The following is a 24,045-nucleotide window of genomic DNA, read 5'->3' on the forward strand; positions in this document are numbered from 1 at the left end:
TGCAGTTGACAGTTATTGTCAGGTATGTAGATGAACAGGGCTTTATTCAGGAATGAGTCTTGGGCTACTTTGAGGTGTCAAATGGGCGAGATGCGCAGTCTGTGTTTGACTTTATGAATTTTGAGATGTCGGTGTTTAACTTCATTGAGAAACTCGTGCCCAAACCTACGATGGCACAGCTGTAATGGAATGTATCTGCTATTTGTATTTACAGCTAAGTCCCATGGATTAAGAGGTGATGACCACTCCACTACCATTGTCAATGTTCTCCTGACATGAACTGAAGCCATGTCTCATCCACTGGCACATTGAATGTTTCCTCTCCAAGCACTGAGTAGACCTGTCAATTTTCCCTCATTACTATATGTAGAGTCAATCACATACACAATCACATTATTACACATCAATGATTTTACTCCTTGCTTGGACTAACTCATTCTTAGCTCTTTTGTCTAACTGTGTAGTGTCAAATCCTGTCCTGCACTGAAGTCAAGCCTCTGAACACCTTAACTCATACCCTCCCTCATGCAATCACTGCTGTGATCCCTTCCCCATAATATTGTACTATAAATGTCTTTATTAAATGCTTTAGGTTAAAATTATTTAACGACATTTGAAAGACACTTGTCTCCATGCGTTCTGTGCCTATACCATGGTCTCCCATACTCTAAAATGTTTCAAGTCACCATCCGCCACTGGAGTCTTCAGGTGCCTTTTGGCAAACTCCAAGCGGGCTGTCATGTGCCTTTTACTGAGGAGTGGCTTCCGTCTGACCACTATACCATAAAGGCCTGATTGGTGGAGTGCTGCAGAGATGGTTGTCCTTCTGGAAGGTTCTCCCATTTCCAGAGGAACTCTGTCAGAGTTACCATCAGGTTCTTGCTCAGTTTGGCCGGGTGGCCAGCTCTTGGAGGATCCAAACATCTTCCATTTAAGAATAATAGAGGCCACTGTGTTGTTGGGGACCTTCAATGCTGCATAAATGTTTTTGGTACCCTTTCCCAGATCTGTGGCGACACAATCCTGTCTTGGAGCTCTTCGGACAATTCCTTTGACCTCATGGCTTGGTTTTTGCTGTGACATGCACTGTCAACTGTGGGACCTTATATAGACATGTGTGTGCCTTTCCAAAACATGTCCAATCAATTGAATTTACCACAGGTGGACTCCAATCAAGTTGTAGAAACATCTCAAGGATGATCAATGGAAACAGGATGCACCTGAGCTCAATTTTGAGTCTCATAGCAAAAGGTAAATAAGGTATGTTTTTAATTTTTAGATTATTTTTTAATGTTTTTGTTTTGTCATTATAGGGTATTGTGCGTAGAATGAGGAGGATTATTATGATTTTTTTAAAAATACATTTAGAATAAGGCTGCAACATAATAAAATGTGAAAAAAGTCAAGGGGTCTCAATACTTTCCGAAGGCACTGTATAAAGGCACGGGACCCTACGACGTTCAGAGCGCTTTGTACACAAATGTCAGCCGGAACCGTTCCAGAACTGCTCAAAGTCCCCCATTAACATCTTAACCATCTCATTTAGTTAGTATTTCCCTCCACATACAGTGGGGCAAAAAAGTATTTAGTCAACCACCAATTGTGCAACTTCTCCCACTTAAAAAGATGAGAGGCCTGTAATTTACATCATAGGTACACTTCAACTATGACAGACAAAATGAGAAAAAAAATCCAGAAAATCACATTGTTGGTCAAATTATGGTGGAAAATAAGTATTTGGTCAATAACAAAATTGTCTCAATACTTTGTTATATACCCTTTGTTGGCAATGACAGAGGTCAAACGTTTTCTGTACGTCTTCACAAATTTTTCACACACTGTTGCTGGTATTTTGGCCCATTCCTGCATGCAGATCTTCTCTAGAGCAGTGATGTTTTGGGGCTGTTGCTGGGCAACACGGACTTTCAACTCCCTCCAAAGATTTTCTATGGGGTTGAGATCTGGAGACTGGCTAGGCCACTCCAGGACCTTGAAAAGCCACTCCTTCGTTGCCCGGGCGGTGTGTTTGGGATCATTGTCATGCTGAAAGACCCAGATACTTTTCATCTTCAATGCCCTTGCTGATGGAAGGAGGTTTTCACTCAAAATCTCACGATACATGGCCCCATTCATTCTTTCCTTTACACGGATCAGTCGTCCTGGTCCCTTTGCAGAAAAACAGCCCCAAAGGATGATGTTTCCACCCCCATGCTTCACAGTAGGTATGGTGTTCTTTGGATGCAACTCAGCATTCTTTTTCCTCCAAACACGACGAGTTGAGTTTTTACCAAAAAGTTATATTTTGGTTTCATCTGACCATATGACATTCTCCCAATCTTCTTCCGGATCATCCAAATGCTCTCTAGCAAACTTCAGACGGGCCTGGACATATACTGGCTTAAGCAGGGGGACTCGTCTGGCACTGCAGGATTTGAGTCCCTGGCGGGGTAGTGTGTTACTGATGGTAGGCTTTGTTACTTTGGTCCCAGCTCTCTGCAGGTCATTCACTAGGTCCCCCTGTGCGGTTCTGGGATTTTTGCTCACTGTTCTTGTTATCATTTTGACCCCACGGGGTGAGATCTTGTGTGGAGCCCCAGATCGAGGGAGATTATCAGTGGTCTTGTATATCTTCCATTTCCTAATAATTGCTCCCACAGTTGATTTCTTCAAACCAAGCTGCTTACCTATTGCAGATTCAGTCTTCCCAGCCATGTGCAGGTCTACAATTGTGTTTCTGGTGTCCTTAGTGGAGTTTGGAGTGTGACTGTTTGAGGTTGTGGACAGGTATTTTATACTGATAACAAGTTCAAACAAGTGCCATCAATACAGGTAACGAGTGGAGGACAGAGGAGCCTCTTAAATAAGAAGTTACAGGTCTGTGAGAGCCAGAAATGTTGCTTGTTTGTAGCTGACCAAATACTTATTTTCCACCATAATTTGCAAATAAATGAATAAAAAATCCTACAATGTGATTTTCTGGATTTCTGGATTTTTTTTTCTAATTTTGTCTGTCATAGTGGAAGTGTACCTATTATGAAAACGACAGGCCTCTCTCATCTTTTTAAGTGGGAGAACTTGCACAATTGGTGGCTGACAAAGTAGTTTTTTGCCACACTGTAGATACTTTTGTACCCATTTCCTCCAGCATCTTCACAAGGTCCTTTGCTGTTGTTCTGGGACAGAACGCGTCTCCTTCCTGAGCGGTATGACGGCTGCGTCCTCCCATGGTGTTTATACTTGCGTGCTATTGTTTGTACAGGTGTTTGGAACCAGACTTGAATATTTTTTTCTGAGGTCTTGGCTGATTCTTTTGATTTTCCCATGATGTCAAGAGAAGGGGCACTGGGTTTGAAGGTAGGCCTTGAAATACATCCAAAGGTACACCTCCAATTAACTCATTATGTCAATTAGCCTATCAGAAGCTTCTAAAGCCAGGACATAATTTTCTGGAATTTTCCAAGCTGTTTAAAGGGACAGTCAACGTAGTGTATGTAAACTTGTGTCATGCACAAAGTAGATGTCCTAACCGACCTACCAAAACTTTAACAATACATTTAGGGAGTGGTTGAAAAACTAGTTTTAATAACTCCAACCTAAGTATATGTAAACTTCCCACTTCAACTCTATGTTCCCTCTGGGTTCAGCAACAATAGCATGATTTAACCTAAAGAATCTCTGACATACTTCAACCAACTGAGGCTCCTCAGTAGTAGCCTGGTCCCAGATCTGTTTGGAACATTTGGCATGATAATGACCATAGGAGTTGGCAAGAGAGCACAAACATATATGGGACCAGGCTAGGCTACCTCTGCAGTAGTCATCACAGAACCTTGTCACGTCCAAATAAAAATAGCATGCATCGTGCAGTATTAATTAATCCTGGTCCTGGGGACCCAAAGGGGCACAGATTTTTGTTTTTGCCATAGCAATATACAGCTGATTCAAATGAGCAACTCATCCGCAAGCTTTGCCGATTTAAACCAGGTGTGTATACGAAGGCAAAAACAAGAATGCAAAGTTTTCAATTCACTGCTGTAATTTCACACTGTATCAGCTGACATACACGCATCCTTCTCCCCTCCCCTGACCTGCATGTTTTTGAAGACGTTATCCGAGCCGTGGAATCCACCACTGCAGTACTTGATTTCTTTTGGCTGGCTGTGGAGAAAGAAATGAAAAACCATTATTCCATTCATAGAAAGGACATTCCACCTCCACAGAGTTATACACGGAGTGTAAAAAACATTAGGAACCGCTTCCTAATATTGAGTTGCACCCCACATCACGACCAAACAACACAACACTACATTAAGAGAGACCTAAAGACCACAACATAGCATGGCAGCAACACATGACAACAACATGGTAGCAAGAATCATAGCTGTATTCCCCTGGTCAGTCTACAGTGGCTTGCGAAAGTATTCAACCCGTTGGCATTTTTCCTATTTTGTTGCCTTATAACCTGGAATTAAAATCGATCGGTTTGTATCATTTGATAACATGCCTACCATTTTGAAGATGCAAAATAGTTTTTAATTGTGAAACAAACAAGACAAAAAAAACTGAAAACTTGAGCGTGCATAACTATTCACCCCCCCAAAGTCAATACTTGTAGAGCCACCTTTTGCAGCAGTTACAGCTGCAGGTCTCTTGGGGAATGTCTCTATAAGCTTGGCACATCTAGCCACTGGGATTTTTGCCCATTCTTCAAGGCAAAACTGCTCCAGCTCCTTCAAGTTGGATGTGTTCCGCGTGTACAGCAATCTAAGTCATACCACAGATACTCAATTGGATTGAGGTCTGGGCTTTGACTAGGCCATTCCAAGACATTTAAATGTTTTCCCTTAAACCACTCAAGTGTTGCTTAAGCAGTATGCTTAGGGACATTGTCCTGCTGGAAGGTGAACCTCCGTCCCAGTCTCAAATCTCTGGAAGACAAACAGGTTTCCCTCAAGAATTTCCCTGTATTTAGCGCCATCCATCATTCCTTTAATTCTGACCAGTTTCCCAGTTGCTGCCGATGAAAAACATCCCCACAACATGATGCTGCCACCACCATGCTTCACTGTGGGGTTGGTGTTCTCAGGGAGATGAGAGGTGTTGGGTTTGCGCCAGACATAGCGTTTTCCTTGATGGCCAAAAATCTACATTTTAGTCTCATCTGACCAGAGTACCTTCTTCCATATGTTTGTGGAGTCTCCCACGTGCTTTTTGGTGAACACCAAACGTGTACTTATTTCCTGTGGAGGTCAAATTGTTAGAGCTGTTGATAAGTTATTGTATAATATTCAGCCAGTTTATTTTCATGCCATTAAATCAATATAGTCTAACCAGAAGAGAAAAGACTCTAACCGAACCACCTACTCCTGGAGGCCTTTGTAAATTCTGACATGGCCGGTAATAGGCAACACAAGTAGTCGGCAACCTACATTTGGAGTGCAAATTTATCTGACCATTTCTACCAGTCTGCGTGCCAGTTATGGTTTTCATATGCCATTTTCGTGGAACAGTTTCATTTAATTTATAATAGTATCTCAAAATCATTGTCTGTGATTCATCTACATTCTATCTAAATTAAAATTATAAGTAACTTTTATTGCCATTGCCAACTATGTAAAAACAAATTGTCTACATAAAGCCAACAAATTAAAGCATTGCAAATAAATATACTATAAATCACATGGCCTGTCTACAATGAACTTGAAACATTGTATAAAATATTCTGGGCTCTCAGTTTCCCGTGCCAGTGAGTTCTGGACAGACACAGTTGTCGGCTATTTGTGAAAGGGGCTAAGAAGTAATCAGGTATTTTATGACATTTCCACTGGATCAGAGCATTACATTTTTCCCTTTCATGCCGAGTGGTTATCGAAAGGGCGAGAGCTGGAAATATTTTTCAAATACTTTGAGGAACTATTCTCATTTGCAATTGATTCTGATTAGACTTTGTTTACTTGCTGTTTGAGGTGAATAAAGCATTGCTTTGAGAAGCTCCACAACTCATTAGTGGTGGTGCGTTAAGACAATCAGAAATACTATCAGGCATCCCCAAGTGGGCACATTTATAGGCCTACATTTGTGCGCAGGCCAGGTAGACTCGTCCTACTTCTATATGCCTAATTAGGTGTGTGTCCTTACTCAACATTGACAGGAGTGTTTCAAACGAAAGACAATGAATAAATTGACAAAACTGACTCATCTTGCGGGGTCAGGTCTGGGTGGTCTGCCATGCGCCTTTTCATTTAGTATCCGTTTGCGTCGGCATGGGGAATGATTGTATTTCCCCATGGTATGTTGAGTAAGTAGAGGGAACATTAGTTATAGTCATAACGTTAAGCTTGTCATGTGAGGAACTTAAATACTGGATCTTGCTGTCGGACAGTTTTTTGTATTCAGATCTCTGAAATGCTCTCTACCCCCCCTTAAAAGATTTAGATGCACTATTGTAAAGTGGCTGTTCCACTGGATGTCATAAGGTGAATGCACCAATTTGTAAGTCGCTCTGGATAAGAGCGTCTGCTAAATGACTTAAATGTAAAATGTAATGTTATTTTTTTTCTTTAAGCAATGGCTTTTTTTCTGGCCACTCTTCCGTAAATCCCAGCTCTGTGGAGTGTACGGCTTAAAGTGGTCCTATGGACAGATACTCCAATATCCGCTGTGGAGCTTTGCAGCTCTTTCAGGGTTATCTTTGGTCTCTTTGTTGCCTCTGATTAATGCCCTCCGTGCCTGGACCGCATGTTTTAATAATGGATTTAATGGTGCTCCTTGGGATGTTCAAAGATTCAGATATTTTTTTTATAACCCAATCCTGATCTGTACTTCTCCACAACTTTGTCCCTGACCTGTTTGGAGAGCACCTTGGTCTTCATAGTGCCGCTTGCTTGGTGGTGCCCCTTGCTTAGTGGTGCTGCAGACTCTGGGGCCTTTCAGAACAGTTGTGTGTGTGTGTGTAAGTATATTATATATATATATATATATATATATATATATATATATATATATGCACTGAGATCATGTGACACTTAAATAAGGTCCACCTGTGTGCAATCTAACAAATTCTGTGACTTCTGAAGGTAATTGGTTACACCAGATCTTATTTAGGGACTTCATAGCAAAGGGGGTGAATACATATGCATGCACCACTTTTCTGTTTTGTATTTCTTTGAATTTTTTGAAACTAGTTATTTTTTTCATTACACTTCACCAATGTGGACTATTTTGTGTATGTCCATTACATGAACTCCACATAAAAACTATTTCAATAACAGGTTGTAATGCAAAATAGGAAAAACGCCAAAGGGGATGAATACTTTTGCAAGGTACTGTATGTCATGGAAAGAGCAGGTGTTCTGTACACTCAGTGTACATCTGCCATACAGTGTGTATACAACACTCAAATAGAGGAATTATCAATTGGACAGCTGTATAAACCAACCAAACTAAAATAGCCTCTCAAATCCTCAGTTGTGGCAACCTGATCAACAGGAAAAAGCTTTCCGTTCCCATTTCAGAAATCCCTAAATTCTGTCCAAACATTGGCAAAAAAACAAATCATGTGTCCATGGCAACCACTTTGCCCACATCTAATTTCTGGTATGTTAATAAGCATACTTTATGATAAAATAAGCTATCACTTATAATTTGTGGCAGCTGTTGAAAATTTCAGGGGTCATTGTTTCCAAGTCGTCTTGTCGAATATTGTCTCTTTGCAACAGACAGTTGAACCTAACAAGCAGGAAATATAAAGTGGGATGACATTTTGCCAGTACCTGTAACTACTTTCAAAGTGCATGTAGGGACAAGTGCATGTAGGCACAACATTTAAAGTGAAGGACACAAGTAGTTCTAATCAGTACGGATTAAATTGAGCCGTGATGAGTAGGCTAACTCAAGCAACTTTGAAAGGGTACTTATTTACTTTGGTTAGTAAACAGTAACAGTTACTTTGGCTTAATGCTAGAGTAAAGCCAAAAGTGCAGTTCAGGTTCTGTGATCACTCTAAAACGTCCTGTTTAAGAAAACATAACACATATAGTGGGGTAAGGGATTTCAGAGAATCAGGCATAGACTTCAGAGAAAGACAAAGAGAAACAGAAAATAATATATAGCTGGATATTTTGACATACAGTGCTGCCTGCCAACCAGGTTTCATGTAGAGATGGGCCCTCTCGATGCGCACGTTGTTAGCGAAGTGCATCCGTTTGGGGAGGTGCTCTTTTAGGTAGGGCCTCATGGGCTGGTCAGGGATCCTGCACTTCAAAACGCACAGCAAGAGGAGAGTGGAGAGTCAATGAAGGGGCAGAGGGAGAGGCCTGTCTGACATGAGGTAAGGCAAGCAGATCATTTTCAATTCATCCTATGAACACAGAACTCAATGGGGCACGAATACTTCACATACCGACAGATTCTTCACCAGGCCTTCATAGTCGACTGAGGGAATGAAAACAGACACGGTTGTTAACCCAAGGGTCATTCCCCATCCCAAAACATTTTTTACGCCTTCCCCTTGGCCCCAACGTTCTTATGTTTGCAGATCTGGAAGGTCTGAGTGTCTTAGTTTTCACTAAGTGGATTTCATCTCTGCTCAAACAGAGAGAGAGATTTAAAAAATACATTTTTAGTAGTTCCAGTCTTGTCTCATCGTTGCAACTCCCGTACGGACTCGGGAGAGGCCATGCGTCCTCCGAAACACAACCCAACCAAGCCGCACTGCTTCTTGACACAACGCACATCCAATGTTTCGGAGGAAACGCCACAGAGAGTCGCTAGTGCGCGACGAGACAAGGATATCCCTGTCGTTCAAACCCTCCCTAACCCGGACGACACTGGGCCAATTAGGCGCCGCCACATTGGACTCCCGGTCGCAGCTGGCTGTGACAGAGCCTGGGCTCGAACCCAGAGTCTCTGGTGGAACAGCTCACACTGCGATGCAGTGCCTTAGACCACTGTGCCACCAGGGAGGCCTAGATTTAAATTTTAAGACCGAGGGATTTAAAATTGCTTACAGATCTGCAAACATCAAATTTGATTGGTCGCATACACCTATTTAGCAGTTGGTTTGTGGGTGTGGTGACTATTTATCAGTTTGATGGCCTTGAGATCGAGAGACTGAAAAACAGCTTCTGTCCCAGCTTTGAGGCACATGTACTGACCTAGTGGGGTGAACAGGCCAAGGCTTGTGTGGCTGAGGTCCTTGATGATCTTCTTGGCCTTCCTGTGACGCTGGGTGCTGTAGATTTCCTAGAGGGCAGGCAGTGTGCCCCCAGCGATGTGTTGGGCAGACCACACCACCCTCTGCAGAGCCCTGCGGTTGCGGATGGTGCAGTTGCCGTACCAAGCGGTGACACAGCCTGACAGGGTGCTCTCTATCTTTACAAGTTTGAGGGTCTTAGGGGCCAAGCCACATTTCTTTAGCCTCCTGAGGTTGAAGAGGCGCTGTTGCGCCATTCTTCACCACACTTGTCTGTGTGGGTGGACCATTTCAGATTGTCAGTGATGTGTATGCCAAAGAACTTGAAACTTTTCACCTTCTCCACTGCGGCCCGTCGTTGTGAATGGGGGCGTGCTCCCTCTGCTGTCTACTGAAGTCCACAATCAGCTCCTTTGTTTTGTTGATGGAGAGGTTATTTTCCTGGGCCACTCCACCAGGGCCCCTCACCTGCTCCCTGTAGGCTGTCTCGTTATTGTTGGTAATCAGGCCTACCATAGTTGTGTCGTCTGCAAACTCGATGATTGAGTTGGAGACGTGCATGGCCATGCAGTCATGGGTGAACAGGGAGTACAGGAGGGTGGATGAGTACACACCCTTGTTGGGCCCCTGTGTTGAGGATTAGCACAGTGGAGGTGTTGTTTCCTACCTCACCAAATGGGTGCAGCCTGTCAGGAAGTCCAGGACCCAGTTGTACAGGGCGGAGTTCCAACACAAGGCCCAGAGCTTAGAGGGTACTATGGTGTTGAAGACTGAGCTGTAGTGAATGAACAGCATTCTTATATAGGAATACCTCTTGTCCAGATAGTATAGGGCACTGCGATGGCGTTGTCCATGGATCTATTTGGGTGGTGTGCAAATTACAGTGGGTCTAGGGTGTTGGATAAGGTGAGGGTGATATGATCCTTAACTAGCCTCTCAAGGCACTTCATGACAGAAGTGAATGCTACGGAGCATGGTGGACATCTTGAAGCAAGTGGGGACAACAGACAGGTATAGGGAGAGATTGAATATGTCCGTAAACACTCCAGCCAGCTGGTCTGCACATGCTCTGAGGGCTAGGGATTTGGGTTGGGCTGTATACCGTATACCAGGGTATTTGGAAATAGCCACTGGATGTTCTAAAACTTTTGACCGGTAGTGTATGTATAACTTTATCAGCTGGATTACCCGTCTTTGCAATTCGTTTATCTTTGTTTACGCTCATTAGCATATTTAACTAGCAGCCACCATGGAAATTCGCTATTAATTGTGCTAATTTTGTCAGCATTCTGGTAATGGGCCTTTTTGCTTTATTTGGCACCCCCTTGTGTACTAAACCAGTAATATCGTATATCCTGGTGTGAGAGAAGGACGGTATGACAATATGAAAATCTGGATACCGCCCACCCCTAATAGGGAGGCCTTCAGCCTTGCAAAAGTTAACACACTTAAATGTCTGACTCACGTCGGCACAGAGAACGAGAGCTCACAATCCACTAGAGGGGTGGTGGCCTGCATCAGCGGCACTGTGTTTCCTTCGAAGAGGGGAAACGAGGGGTTTAGCTTGTCTGGGATGAAGACGTCAGTGTCCGATGTGGCTGGTTTTCCCCTTTATAATCCGAGATTGTCTAGAGTCCCTGCCACATACAGTGCCAGTCAAAAGTTGACACCTACTCATTCAAGGATTTTTCTTTATTTTTGCCATTTTCTACAATGTAGAATAATAGTGGAGACATCAAAACTATGAAATAACACATATGGAATCATGGAGTAACCAAAAAGTGTTTTTGGGATTCTTCAAAGTAACCACCTTTTCCTTGATGACATCTTTGCACACTTTGGCATTCTCTTCACCTGGAATGCTTTTCCAACAGTCTTGAAAGAGTTCCCACATATGCTGAGCACTTGTTGGCTACTTTTCCTTCACTCTGTGGTCAAACTCATCCTAAATCATCTCAATTTGGGTTGAGGTCAGGTGATTGTGGAGGCCAGGTCATCTGATGCAGCACCCCATCACTCTCCTTCTTGGTCAAATAGCCTTTACACAGCCTGGAGGTGTGTTTTGGGTCATTGTCCTGTTGGAAAAACAAATGGGATGGGATGGCGTACCGCTGCAGAATGCTGTGGTAGCCATGCTGGTTAACTGTGCCTTGAATTTTAAATAACTCACAGAAAGTACCCCACACCTCCTCTATGCTTCACGGTGGGAACCACACATGCGGAGATCATCCGTTCACCTACTCTGCGTCTCACAAAGACACGGCAGTTGGAACCAAAAATCTCAAATTTGGACTCATCAGACTGAAGGACAGATTTCCACCGGTCTAATGTCCATAGCTCGTGTTTCTTGGCCCAAGCAAGTCTCTTCTTATTATTGGTGTCCTTTAGTAGTGGTTTCTTTGCAGCAATTCGGCCATGAAGGCCTGATTCACGCAGACTTCTCTGAACAGTTGATGTTGGGATGTGTCTGTTACTTGAACCCTGAAGCATTTATTTGGGCTGCAATTTCTGAGGCTAGTAACTATAAAGAATTTAACCTCTGCAACATAACTCTGGGTCTTCATTCCCTGTGTCGGTCCTCATGAGAGCCAGTTTCATCATAGTGCTTGATGGATTTTGTGACAGCACTTGAAGAAACTTTTAATGTTCTTGAAATGTTCCGGATTGATTGACCTTCATGTCTTAAAGTAATGGACGGGCATTTCTCTTGGCTTATTTGAGCTGTTCTTGCCATAATATGGACTTGGTCTTTTACCAAATAGGGCCATCTTCTGTATACCACCCCTACCTTGTCACACCACAACTGATTGGCTGAAACGCATTAAGAAGAAAGTCATTTTCACAAATTAACTTAACAAGGCACACCTGTTAATTGAACTGCATTCCAGATGACTACTCCTTGAAGCTGGTTGAGAGAATGCCACGGGTGTGCAAAGCTGTCAAGGCAAAGGGTGGCTACTTTGAAGAATCTCAACTATAAAAAATATATATATATATCTTGATTTGTTTAACACTTTTTTGGTTACTATACGATTACAATATACTCGGAAGCAGTGGGTGGTATGAGGGTCGGACTACCTCGTCTCCGCCGGCTGTCTTGGAGCAGTCTCTGGGATAAGGGGGGGGGGACGAATGAAGAATCCAATTCAGGAAAGTCATATTTCTGATCGAAATGCCAGTGAGTTACCGCCGCTCTAATATCCCAAAGTTATTTCTGGCTGTATATAATAATGCAAAGGACATTCTGAGCTAATAAAGGTGAGAAATAACACAAAAAACTATACGTAATGAAAAGTTGCTTAGGAGACATGAACAGGGCGACCATGTCTATCGGCGCCATCTTGTTATATATTAACAAAGGGTAAGGGCCAAGTGGAAGGAAGCAAATTGGAACCAGCTGTAACACTGGATGGCATTGCAATGTAAGGGCAGGAAGACAGTTGGAAGTGACACGTTATCATCAACAAAAACTCACAGGAGTAGAAGTCTTCAGGGACTCTCTTGGGTCGGATTCGTGCAGCAGGGCCTTGGACGACAGTGAAGTCATCCACGTTGTCCTGGTACGAGTTCACGAATGCAGCCTTCTTGCAGGAAGCTTCCTCCATTCCTGCAATTACAGTGCACACACACACACACACACACACACACACACACACACACACACACACACACACACACACAAAAAAGAAACAGTCGATGTTGTTTGTATTGTTGTTCCTGGCAACTGGGCAGTCAGAGCAATTTGGAGAAACGAGCAGAGAGAAATGTAGGACAATAAACGACAGTATAGGACTTCAAACGGCTCCATAATCACACTGTCTTATCTGTACCAGATTTCAAAGAGAGAATAAAGCTGCAACAGAGGAAGTTCATATACAGTATGTCAGCATTCTATTTACTTGAAATTGTTTACACGGACTATTGATACTAGGATTCCATCCTCATTTCATAATCAATCAATTTCAAAAGCAGATGTGAAAACGACAACCTTTTCATGACTAAAAATAACCCAAAGATCAATGCATCTGTGATAAAAGCCTAAATAAAAAGGATATTCCCATATGCTGTATATCACCAACCAACAAACCCAACATCAAAATTACAACCCTGCAACGTGGAGCTTATTACAAGGCCAGTTGAGCGGCCAGCAGCTATCGGCTCATCCTTTACACACATAATTACAAGACTAGACACGTCACATGTAATGCAGATGTTGCGAGAATCTTCTTCACAGATCTCTACTCTGTGAACCTCCCTGGCTTCCTCACGCTCAGCTCACAGTCATGGTGTTCCAGCGTTCAACACTGACCTTGTTTTTCAACGATTTCCGCTCTGGCATGTGATTTCCACGCAACAGGTGCTAGGTCTCAGCAAAAGCTGAGTATGTATGGCTGACAGTAAACATTCAAACACTCCCACAATGGAGGGCCCTAGAGCAGAGGCTATAGCTTAGAGGACAATATGGTAAAAAAACATTTTTTACCTTTATTTAACTAGGCAAGTCAGTTAAGAACAAATTCTTATTTTCAATGACAGCCTAGGAACAGTGGGTTAACTACCTGTTCAGGGGCAGAATGACAGATTTGTACCTTGTCAGCTCGAGGGTTTGAACTTGCAACCTTCCGGTTACTAATTCAACGCTCTAACCACTATGCTACCCTGCCGCCGTAATATGGAAGAGTTCTACAAAAATATTGTGGATCTTGTGATAATATGCAAATATTGACTATGATGCTAAGTGCCATGTCATTTGTGCTACTAGTACAATAAAAGCTGGTGCATGTAAATTAAAATAACTCCATAAGCAAGTTTGATAGTGGATTACTAGGTTATGAGAACAGTAATGTAGCCATTATATAATAGCTAAGGGATGTTTGTCATCATTCTCCTGGCAGATACCGACTTGCGATATGAGCTCATTGTTTTTATGGTTCACTAAGGAATGGAGGAAAATCTTTACTTCATCTTTTCTTCCCTAGACCTCTTTCATTTTGAGGAGTAGCAGATGCTCACGATTGCATCACTTCAGATTTACAGCAGAGCCATAAAATGAAGTACTTCAACACTTGTCTTTCACGTCAAAAGACATTAAATTAGTCAATTTCCTTTGCCTCCCTTGCTTCCACATTGTTTTCTAGTGCTTCTCTCCTGTGCTGTACTTTTCCTTTCCGAGGCCCTTTGCGCCACAAGGAGTAAGTCGATTCACTTCCCCATCCTACAGTATCTACCATTCATCTGAATGCTGTGTATAAATTAAGGATGCCGATTCTACTTTTGATCGCAGAGACCACAGACTAATACAGTACTGTCTGTGTACAGTGTGATCTGATTGTTGTGGCAACACTGCTCACCGTGGTCAGACAGGAGCACCAGGTTGACACAGTGGTGTAGGTTCTTCTGTTTCAGGCCGTCCATTAGAAATCCCAACAACCTGTCTACGTTCAGCAGGGCCTCAATCACCTGCAAACAAATAGTCATTCAATTAAAAAAAAATACTATAGTATACTATATTTATATACTACAGTACATGATATGATTGGCAGAGCTCTCGTAAATAAACGTTGCTGGCTATTGTAGACTGGCCTCTGTCTGTTTAATTTCAACAAGAATCTTATAAATTCTTGGTAGCAGACCGAGTTGTTCAATTGAAGTTCAGTTTATGAACATTGAGAATATAATTATCTTAACAATTAGCTAGCTACGTTTGCTCTCACTCAGTACATTTATTAGCTAGCTACTAGCATTAGCGGCTAACAATTAGCATCTCACAAGATTTAGGGCAACTTGCTAAGAAAAGACAAACTAGTTGTTGGCTGGTGTAAGAAACACAAACTAACAGTGTCATTATAGAACTAGTGGATTTCTATTAAGAAGAAAAGAGAAAACGGCATCATTGTCATCAACATTGTTGCGTGTGCTGCATCGACCATGCAGCCTGACCGCAAGTGTCTCTTGGTTGAGGAACATCAAATGCGCTCCTTGAGTGACAGGGGGCGTTGCTAGGCCTGTGTAGAGAGTGGCACGGAGCGGAAGAGCGGAGAGAGATGATTCAAGTAGCGAAGTAAACTATAAAAATTGATATTACCCATGGCGTATCACATATAGAAGGACTATATCAAGGGACACTAGTGTGGAGTACAGAATTCTACAGTTTACTACAGAATTCAATTGGAAGTACAATAGTATTCTTTAGTAAACTGTACTATTTTTTATGTGGGCCGAGGGGGAACTTTTTGTGGTGACGGATACATACAAGATTAATAACAACATAACACAACACGTTATAGACGTCACAACAACATTGCGCACGCTTCAATGGGGAAGAAGGCCATGTGTTGTTGTGATCCTGGAGGCTAGGTGTTGTTGCGATTCCAGATAGCAAGCAACAATTGACAAGAAACTGCCATGTGGGGAATCGTAGGTGATACCATGTCTTATTTTGACTAATGTCACGTCTATGCTAATATGACTAAAATTTGCTAGCCAGCTAACCAACAACTGTAACAATGTAATTGAGAGACAAGTGTTCATTGTGCAAAAGTATATATTTTTTTAAAATAAACATTGGAGACAAGATTTACATGTCAATCTAAGCCAAGCTGTCTGTTTTGTCCCATAGTTGACATGCGTTGGTTTTGTTGTTAACCACCACATCATCTATACAAGGTCCAAATTTCTTGCTGACTAATTTGTCGCCTTTGTCGTAACCTAACGTAGCAGGCGTACTGAGCAGCGTTTTCTTTCTGGTCTTTAAGAGAAAACAAATACTATCGGGGGATGAGTTAAGATGGAGTGTCGCAAGGCCTCCCGGGTGGCGCAGTGGTGCACTGGCCTTGGCACTGCAGCGCCACCAGAGACTCTGGGTTCGCGCCCAGGCTCTGTCGTAACCGGCCCCGACCAGGAGGTCCGTGGGGCGACGCACAATTGGCATAGCGTCGTCCGGGTTAGGGAGGGATTGGCCGGTAGGGATATCCTTGTCTCATCGCGCACCAGCGGGCCGGGCGCAGTGCACGCTAACCAAGGTTGCCAGGTGCACGGTGTTTCCTCCGACACATTGGTGCGGCTGGCTTCTGGGTTGGATGCTCGCTGTGTTAAAGAAGCAGTGTGGCTTGGTTGGGTTGTGTATCGGAGGATGCATGACTGTCAACCTTTGTCCCTCTCGAGCCTGTACGGGAGTTGTAGCAATGAGACAAGATAGTAAAAAAAAAAAAAAAAAAGTGTTGCCTTGTTAATGTCCAAAACATGTTGTTTCAGACCGCACAGAGGGTGCCTTTGCTGGGCCTGTTTTGATTGGTTATGAATTACTTACGCAATGGATTGGTCGGTTTTAATGAGTAGAGCTGGATCATACCTGACTGCTCATTGGTCCGTATCTATGGCCAGCAGAGTCTGGTTCCTCCAGGTACAGAGTGTAGAAATCAGGTCTACAAGAAAACAGATTACACACTCTGTTCTATGTTGTCCTCTCAAAAGATGTAAGTGGTCTGTCCTTCAAAATCAGGATTACAGTATATAATGGTTATGAGATGCATAATATACCTTTCCCCTTGAGGCAAATTCAGCCATTGAAATATGGTTGAGATTCTCTCCTCGAATGGGATGTTCCTGGTAGAAAGAAATACTTTTATTCTTAGTATCACTATGGATAGCTTAAACACACTGCATTGCAGAAAAATGCTCCAAATAACATTCATAATTTATATCCTACAAAAAAAAGTGGTATTCGTTATAGGATCATTAGCTATCTTATTAGATACTCCTCTTTATTGTGCCCACAAACAGGAAATACCATTATGCAAGTCTCTCACCTGTCATACATCTTGTAGAAGTCGGGGAATCTTCCTTTGATGGCCACATCAGCACCCGGCCAGAAGAATGTGGCTGACTTCAGCTTATTGTACATGGCAGTGAGCCAAACCTACAGAGAGAGTGAGAGTGCGAAGGAGATAGTAGAGGTGAACTAGTAGTCAAAAGAGCAGAGTCCTATAGACAGCTAATTTCTCATTCATTCTAATACATCAAAATAACCAATACCTAATCCATTACACCTAAATATATCTTCCCAATAAACGTATCAAAACTGACCTACATATGGTTCATTACATACTGTATATCATTAAATTATGTGAATTTGTTCAGACCAAGCAGTACTATCCATTACAGTTTAAGATTTATCCTAACGAGTGATATAGAATTGGCCTACTTACTGTATATGTTAATCAATAACACTATTTATGGATTAAAGTAATCTTCCTGACTGCGTTCACATATGGCTAATTACAGTCATGAGCATGTTTCAAGTTGTATCAGTCATATGGGACATACACATGGTATACTGTACACCGTCCAACAAAATGTGTACTTGGAAGGTCCTTCTCGACAATGCAACAAAAAAATAACAAAAGATAATACATACATAACGTAAATGGCCCAGTAGAATATAATAAACATTTGGGCACAATTTATAGTCCAATATTTACACGCGTTTTGGGGAAGGGGGGATAGGGGGTTAAAAATGGTTAAAATTATTCAGTATTTAGCAATGATAATAAGAGTCTGGTAGCAGCAGTTGCAATGTGTGTGAGCATGAATGTATATACACACACAGAGTACAAAACCTTAGCAACACATTCCTAATATTGAGTTGCACCCACTTTTGCCCTCAGAACAGCCTCAATCCATCAGGGCATGGACTCTACAAGGAGTCGAAAGCGTTCCATAGGGATACTGGCCCATGTTGACTCCAATGCTTCCCACGGTTATGTCAAGTTGGCTGGTTGTCCTTTGGTTGGGGGACCATTTTTTGATACACACAGGAAACTATTGAGCATGAAAATCCCAGCAACTCAAACCGATACGAAAATCCCAGGTGCCTCAAACCGGCACCTACTACCTTTCCCCGTTCAAAGGCACTTAAATATTTGGTCTTGTCCATTCACCCTCAGAATGGCGTAAACAATCCATGTCTCAATTGTCTTAAAATATCCTTCTTTAACCGGTATCCTCCCCTTCATCATCTACACTGATTGAAGTGGATTTAACAGGTGACATCAATAAGGAATCATAGCTTTCACCTGGTCAGTTTGTCATGGAAAGAGCAGATGTTCCTAATGTTTTGTACACTCTGCATTCAGAAACATTCAGACCTCTTCACTTATTCCACATTTTGTAGCGTTACAGCCTTACTCCAAAAAAGTACATCTTTCTTTTTTAAAACTTAATCTACACACAATACCCCATAATGACAAAGCGAAAATAGGTTTTCAATTTTTTAGCAAATTTATAAAAAATAAAAAACATATTTACATAAGTATTCCGAACCTTTTCTATGAGACTCGAAATTCAGCACAGGTGCATCCTGTTTCCATTGATCATCCTTGAGAAGTTTTTAAAACTTGGAGTCCACCTGTGATAAATTCAAATTATTGGACATGATTTGGAAAGACACACACCTATCTATGTAAAGGTCCCACAGTTGACAGTGCATGTCAGAGCAACAACCAAGCCATGAGGTCGAAGGAATTGTCCTTAGAGATCGGAGACAGGATTGTGTCTGGGGAACAGTACCAAAACATTTCTGCAGCATTGAAGGTCCCCAAGAACACAATGGCCTCCATCATTCTTAAATGGAACCACTAAGACTCTTCCTTGAGCTGGCCGCCTGGCCAAACTGCAAACTGCACCAGATTTCCTCTGTGGAGATGGTAGAACCTTCCAGAAGAACAACCATCTCTGCAGCACTCCACCTATCAGGCCTTTATGGTAGAGTGGCCAGACGAAGCCACTCCTCAGTAAAAGGCACATGACAGCCCGCTTGTAGCTTGCCAAAAAGGCACCAAGACTGAACTCTTTGGCCTGAGTGCCTACGGTGAAGCATGGTGGTAGAGGCATCATGCTGTGGGGATGTTTTTCAATGGGGAGATGAACGGATGAACAGAGCAAAGTACAGAGAGATCCTTGATGAAAACCTGCTCCAAAGAGCTCAGGACCTCAGACTGGGGTGAAGGTTCACCTTCCAACAGGAAGGGACAAGTCTCTGAATGTCCTGGAGTGGCCCAGCCAGAGCCCAGACTTGAACCCAATCGAACATCTTTGGAGAGACTTGAAAATAGCTGTGCAGCGACACTCCCCATACAACCTGAAAGAGTTTGAGAGGATCTGCAGAGAAGAATGGGAAAAACTACCCAAATACAGGTATGCCAAGCTTTTAGCCGGCAAACCCAAGAAGACTCAAGGCTGTAATCGCTGCCAAAGGCGCTTCAACAAAGTCCTGAGTAAAGGGTCTGAATACTTATGTAAATGTGTAAATATCTGTAAATATTTTTAATACAATTGCAAAAATATCAGATTTTTTGCTTTGTCATTATGGTTTATTGTGTGTCGATTGATGAGGGAAAAAACTATTATATTTTAGAATAAAACTGCAAGAAAACGTGGAAAGGGGTCTGAATACTTTCCAAATGCACTGTACGTGCATGTATGTCTGTGTGATTGCGTGAGTGCATGTGTGCTTAGGTGCGGAGAATCGGAGCAGGTGGTCAGTCCAGTTCAAGTGTTCAGCAGTCTGATGGCTTGTAGATAAACTGTCTCTGAGCTGGTTGGTATCAGACCTCATGCTCTGATACTGCCTGCCCAACAGTAAGGGAGTGGACAGCTTGTGGCTGGGGTGTGTGGTGTCCTTGATGACTCTGTAGCCTTCCTCAGGCACCGCTTCGAGTAGATCACCTGGATGGGTGGGAGCAAGATCCCAGTGATGTACTGTGCCGTCTTCAATACCTGCGGGAGGGCCTTGCGGTTGTGGACGGAGCGATTCCCGTACCTGGCCGTGATGCAACCGCTTAGGACGCGCTCGATGGTGCAGCAGTAGTATTTGGAGAGGACCCGGTGTGGCATGTCGAATGTCTTCAGCCCCCTTAAGTAGAAGAGACACATATTACCTATGATGCACCCTCTTGACAAGAATGGCGGTGTTGGTCCATGTCAAGTCCTCAGTGATGTGGATGCAGAGGAACTTAAATCTGCTGACCCTCTCTACTGCAGTCCTGTTGATGTGGATGTTCCTTCCCTCTTCTACTTTCTGTAGTTAACAATTCACTCATTTACTTTGCTGATGTTGAGAGGGAGAGGTTGTTGTCCCGCCACAATGCCAATTCATTTACCATCTCCCTATAGGCTGACATGTCATTGTTGGCTATCAGGCCTTGGACCATGGTGTCGTCTGTAAACTTGATGGAGTTGGTGTTATGCAAAGCCACACAGTCATAGGGGAACAGGGGGCTGAGGACACCAGAGGGCTGAGGACACACCTCTGAGGGGGCCCCTATGTTAAGAGTCAGTGTAGAGGATGTGTTGTTGCCAATCCTCACAGCCTATGGTCAGCCCATCAGGAAGTCCAGGATCCGTGCTTGGAGGGAACAATAGTGTTGAACGCTGTGGTCAATGAACAACATTCTCACATAGGTGCCCTTTCCCACCTGGACAAAAGGAGCACCTATGGTAGAATGCTATTCATTGACAACAGCTCAGGGTTCAACACCATAGTGCCCTCAAAGCTCATCACTAAGATAAGGACCCTGGGACTAAACACCTCCCTCTACAACTGGATCCTGGACTTCCCGATGGGCAGCCCCCAGGTGATATGGGTTGGTAACAACACCTCCGCCACACTGATCCTCAACACGGGGGCCCCTCCGGGGTGCGTGCTCAGTCCCCTCCTGTACTCCCTGCTCACTCATGACTGCATGGCCAGGCACGACTCCAACACCATCATTAAGTTTGCCGATGACAGTGGTAGGCCTGATCACCGACAACGATGAGACAGCCTATAGGGAAGAGATCAGAGACCTGGCCGTGTGGTGCCAGAATAACAACCTCTCCCTCAACGTAATCAAGACAAAGGAGATGAATGTCGACTACAGGAAAAGGAGGATCGAGCACGGCCCCATTCTCATCGCGGGGCTGTGGTGGAGCAGGTTGAGAGCGTCAAGTTCCTTGGTGTCTACATCACCAACAAACTATCATGGTTCAAACACACCAAAACTGTCTTGAAGAGGGCACGACAAAGCTTATTCCCCCTCAAGAGACTGATATAATTTGGCATGGGTCCTCAGATCCTCAAAAAGTTCTACAGCTGCACCGTCGAGAGCATCTTGACTTGTTGCATCACTGCCTGGTACGGCAACTGCTCGGCCTCCGACCGCAAGGCACTACAGAGGGTATTGTATACGGCCCAGTACATCACTGGGTCCAAGATTCCTGCCATCCAGGACCTCTATACCAGGCGGTGTCAGAGGAAGGCCCTAAAAAAATTTGTCAAAGACTCCAGCCACCATAGTCATAGACTGTTCTCTCTGCTACCGCAGGGCAAGCGGTACCAGAGCGCCAAGTCTCGGTCCAAAAGACTTCTTAACAGCTTCTACCCCAAAGCCATAAGACTCCTGAACAGCTAATCAAATGGCTACCCCCCGCCCCTCTTTTACTCTGCTGCTACTCTCTGTTTATTATCTATACATAGTCACCTTAACTCTACCTACATTTACATATTGCCTACATGTACATTGACTCTGTACCGGTACCCCCTGTAGGGTATATAGCATCGCTACTGTTATTTTACCACTGCTCTTTAATTATTTGTTACTATTTTTTATTTTCAAAACTGCATTGTTGGTTAAGGGCTTGTAAGTAAGTATTTCACTGTAAGGTCTACCTACACCTGTTGTATTCGGCACATGTGACAAATAAAATGTGATATTATGTGGAGCTGAGCAATTCGCCCACCTCAGAGAGATAAAGAGGAGAACTGTCACTGAAAACAACTGCCTAACACTTTTTTCATAGAAAGCTCATTAGAGTGTATCATGATCAAAGACCCATAACTACTGTTCTCACTCAATACTTTATATATCATTATATCCTGTGTGTTTTGTGACAAGGCTGAGACTTTGTTTTTGCGCCATTTTCTCCTTGTTGGTTGGTAATTTCTCAGTCGATGTTTAGATTTATATTATTATATTATTATTATATTATTATATTATTTGTGCAATAAGTATACAGAATGTTATATGGCACAGTTCTGTAATGTCATTATGTCCTATCGTTAGGGTTTTTAGTAAACACAGTACAGGGGAACTATAGTTCAGGGAAACTTCCTCAATAACATTCATCTTCCTCATCCATTTTTCCAGCTCCATGTTTTGCAGAGGAAATGTTCACTAATCCCTGTCTGTCTGTGGCTCCTTGTCTAAGACTACTTATGTCATTCCAAGCTCCCCTCTTCAGGTCACAAGTTCAGTTCCACAAAACACTAGGGCCATATTGCTAAAAAACAATAAGCTGTACCAATAAACTAAAATGTAATTAACGCCCAATGTTTGCAGTTTTTTTGGATTCCAATGTATTCACTCACTGGTTCTCCTTGGTACCACTTGGCGTTGAATTTCTCAGCCACTTTCAGACTGAAGGAGGCGTTGCGGGTCACATCGTACATCTTGTTGTCCACGATCCCATGGGACTCTGGATAGAGACCCTGTGGGAGTAACACACACACACAGAGGTTTACACACCCGGTGCTTTGACAGCTGCAGGGCTAAGTGGGCTTGTCCTCTGTATTTTTACATCTATCGTTGAATGGACTTCATCATTTCATCACACGGAGCCACAACACTGTGTGTTGAAAGAGAAGTCTGGTGGTTAACTGAAAAGGGTTGGGTAAACCAGTAGAGCTAAAATCGCTGCCCAGAGTTGCACATTCGAACCACAGTTTCTCAGAAGCAGCATGTGTGAGCCATCAAGCCACAAGAAGAGTTTTTTGGGGGGATCATTCATGGTAAGTGACTGTACTTGATGGATAAGGTGATTTTTAAAAAAGAAAAGAAAAGTGGATTCCAAAGATTGAAGCAATTTTCAAATAAACAAGTTGTTTATACAATTCTTTACCAAAGTAACTGATGCCTGACTGGTTACATATAAACTAAGAGGAGCGACACCCTTACAGTCACAATGGTGTAGTGGTTGGGGAAGGTCTTGGTGGGATAGGCAGGTCTCATGTACGGGGTAGTGGTGCCACAGTTGCCTGAAATAGAATGAAGTCAAATAAAATATAAAAAAAACAAGGCTGCCAAAGAAACACCTGTGATAGGATCCTAGGATCCTTTACCTAAACAGAATAATTTCCCTGAAATTGTTTGAAAGGATGTCAGACTGCCAAACGCGCAAGTAGCCAAAGAAACAAGGAGCGTATTCCTCTGCCCAGGCGTTGCTGACGCCTGCCAGATCTTACAAAGCCTGGATAGGTATTTTATGTATCAGCTAACCACATATGTTACAGCAATCTGCCAGTCAATAATGTGGCATTAGTTGATGCATACAACGTCTGAGCCGGGGAACACAACCAAGCTCATGACTGGCTGAGTTCAAACCAGGTCTCATGCATGTCACTAGACTGTTCCCCATCAAAATCTGTTTAAACTAGAGATGTGATTTTTTTGCATGGGCTGCATCTCAATCCACTGCATCTGCCGGCTTTACGCATCTGTGGTGGAAGGTGGCCGAGCTACAGTTGTGTTTGTCAGATCAGGAGATCCGGGAACCAGTTTTTTAAAAATCTATGGAAGCATTTAAGTACTTTTAGTGCCCATCCCAAAAAAATCTTATATGTAGGGGAGAATGGATAAGTTGAGCCATCCTCGTTTCTAGGAAACCATACACAAACTGAATTATTACATTTTGTGTAAATATTTAGGAAGAGGTCATACACACTGTACAGTGCATTTGGCAGACCCCTTGACTTTCTCCACATTGTTACGTTAAAGCCTTATTCTAAAATTGATTCAATTGTTTCCCCCTCATCAATC

The 24,045-nt window shown here is 43.0% G+C and overlaps 1 protein-coding gene across 3 annotated transcripts in view; it reads right to left on the reverse strand.

Annotated features, from left to right (window-relative positions):
* Window positions 1-24,045, reverse strand: part of LOC118386652 (ectonucleotide pyrophosphatase/phosphodiesterase family member 1-like) — a 65,972-nt gene that overhangs the window by 24,609 nt on the left and 17,318 nt on the right. For all 3 annotated transcript variants that reach the window (XM_035774368.2, XM_035774367.2, XM_035774369.2), the window contains exons 7-16: window positions 23,185-23,264; window positions 22,599-22,718; window positions 17,002-17,111; window positions 16,733-16,798; window positions 16,545-16,617; window positions 14,545-14,653; window positions 12,669-12,800; window positions 8,402-8,433; window positions 8,130-8,257; window positions 4,089-4,158 (exon numbers count right to left, since the gene is read on the reverse strand). In XM_035774368.2, the coding sequence (XP_035630261.1) occupies window positions 4,089-4,158; window positions 8,130-8,257; window positions 8,402-8,433; window positions 12,669-12,800; window positions 14,545-14,653; window positions 16,545-16,617; window positions 16,733-16,798; window positions 17,002-17,111; window positions 22,599-22,718; window positions 23,185-23,264 (920 nt within the window). The remainder of the gene's footprint in view (window positions 1-4,088; window positions 4,159-8,129; window positions 8,258-8,401; window positions 8,434-12,668; window positions 12,801-14,544; window positions 14,654-16,544; window positions 16,618-16,732; window positions 16,799-17,001; window positions 17,112-22,598; window positions 22,719-23,184; window positions 23,265-24,045) is intronic.

This window comes from Oncorhynchus keta, chromosome 8 (genome assembly GCF_023373465.1).
Source record: "Oncorhynchus keta strain PuntledgeMale-10-30-2019 chromosome 8, Oket_V2, whole genome shotgun sequence".
NCBI classification, from domain to species: domain Eukaryota; kingdom Metazoa; phylum Chordata; class Actinopteri; order Salmoniformes; family Salmonidae; genus Oncorhynchus; species Oncorhynchus keta.